The sequence below is a fragment of the Micropterus dolomieu genome, unplaced genomic scaffold (assembly GCF_021292245.1).
Source record: "Micropterus dolomieu isolate WLL.071019.BEF.003 ecotype Adirondacks unplaced genomic scaffold, ASM2129224v1 contig_9683, whole genome shotgun sequence".
In the NCBI taxonomy this organism is placed as follows: domain Eukaryota; kingdom Metazoa; phylum Chordata; class Actinopteri; order Centrarchiformes; family Centrarchidae; genus Micropterus; species Micropterus dolomieu.
Genome location: NW_025738669.1, coordinates 1 through 1,962, shown reverse-complemented (window position 1 = coordinate 1,962; position 1,962 = coordinate 1). Strand labels below are relative to the sequence as shown.

Here is a 1,962-nt window from a genome sequence, read left to right as displayed (position 1 = left end):
TTTTCTTTAGCTCTTGATAACACAGATGCCATTCTTTGCCTGGGCCTGGAAATAGCAGCACCATGAAGAGCATCCGCAATTTTTCCTTGCACATTGGCAAAAACTGCTGCAATTGTTGCTGCTGCCTCGGACAAAGCGCTGCCTTGGACAGTGCTTATTTCCCGAGCTGGAGCTGTCGCTTCTTTCATGGGCTTACCAATGAAATGTTCAAAAATTCCAGTGGCCGGGGACAATTCCACCAGCACTGCCTGCTTTGAGTTTGGAAAGAATATAAGCACATCTTCTGTTGGTGCATCATCTTCTTCGTCTCCAAAAGTCACCGTGGTACTTTGGTCGGACTGTGGAAAGAACAATGAAAAGACAGGTCTTGGTTTTGGATATCTCAGCCACAATTCTGTCTCTGGTGTTGAAAGATCCACCCAGAGCTGTCGCTTTGACAGCGGAAAAAGCAGCAGAATTTTCTGCTCTGGTTTTCGAGGAACCAGCAGCAGTTCTCCATCTGATCCTGGAAAAAACTGACATTGTCGTTCTGGTGGCAGGATAAACAGCAGCAATTGCATCTCTTTCCAGTTAGGAATGTTTTCTCCGGTTGATTGAGCAGTTTTCGCCTTAAAGGCAGAACAAACAGCAGCCATTATTTCTCTGATCCTTGAAAAACAAATAGCAAATTTTTCTTGGACTGCAGCGAAAAAAGCTGCAATTTTTGCTTGAGCCCTAGAAAATATGGCTGCAATTTTTTCTCGAGCTGTGGAAATTTTCTCTGTGATTCTCTCTGACCCTCTGCCTGCAGGGTGTTGTGTCTCTACGTCATGTTTCTCTGTACGGCTTCTGCCTCTGACTTCTGTCTGAACTGGAGGTGGAACCATGTCTGTGGGTGATTCATAGACCAGCTCTGTCTGGACTGGAGGTGGAACCATGTCTGTCTGTGATTCATGGACCAGCTCTGCCTGCAGTGGAGGTGGAACCATGTCTGTCTGTGATTCATAGACCAGCTCTGTCTGCAGTGGAGGTGGAACCATGTCTGTGGGTGATTCATGGACCAGCTCTGTCTGCAGTGGTGGTGGAACCATGTCTGTGGGTGACTCATGGACCAGCTCTGTCTGCAGTGGAGGTGGAACCATGTCTGTGTGTGATTCATGGACCAGCTCTGTCTGCAGTGGTGGTGGAACCATGTCTGTGGGTGATTCATAGACCAGTTCTGTCTGCAGTGGAGGTGGAACCATGTCTGTGGGTGACTGATGGACCAGCTCTGCCTGGACTGGAGGTGGAACCATGTCTGTGTGTGATTCATAGACCAGTTCTGCCTGCAGTGGAGGTGGAACCATGTCTGTGGGTGACTGATTAACCAGCTCTGTCTGGACTGGAGGTGGAACCATGTCTGTGGGTGACTGATTAACCAGCTCTGTCTGGACTGGAGGTGGAACCATGTCTGTGGGTGACTGATGGACCAGCTCTGTCTGAACTGGAGGTGGAACCATGTCTGTGGGTGACTGATTAACCAGCTCTGTCTGGACTGGAGGTGGAACCATGTCTGTGGGTGACTGATTAACCAGCTCTGTCTGGACTGGAGGTGGAACCATGTCTGTGGGTGACTGATGGACCAGCTCTGCCTGGACTGGAGGTGGAACCATGTCTGTGGGTGACTGATGGACCAGCTCTGTCTGAACTGGAGGTGGAACCATGTCTGTGGGTGATTCATAGACCAGTTCTGTCTGGACTGGAGGTGGAACCATGTCTGTGGGTGACTGATTAACCAGCTCTGTCTGGACTGGAGGTGGAACCATGTCTGTGGGTGACTGATTAACCAGCTCTGTCTGGACTGGAGGTGGAACCATGTCTGTGGGTGACTGATTAACCAGCTCTGTCTGGACTGGAGGTGGAACCATGTCTGTGGGTGACTGATGGACCAGTTCTGTCTGGACTGGAGGTGGAACCATGTCTGTGGGTGACTGATTAACCAGC

General features: G+C 50.0%; 1 protein-coding gene across 1 annotated transcript; it reads right to left on the bottom strand.

Moving 5' to 3' along the window:
• Positions 1-1,436, bottom strand: LOC123965430 (the record flags this gene model as incomplete). Its single annotated transcript, XM_046041950.1, is given in 1 exon segment — positions 1-1,436. A coding segment is annotated over 1 exon segment (1,427 nt), but the record flags the coding sequence as incomplete, so codon positions are not given.
• Positions 1,437-1,962: the final 526 nt, after the last annotated feature.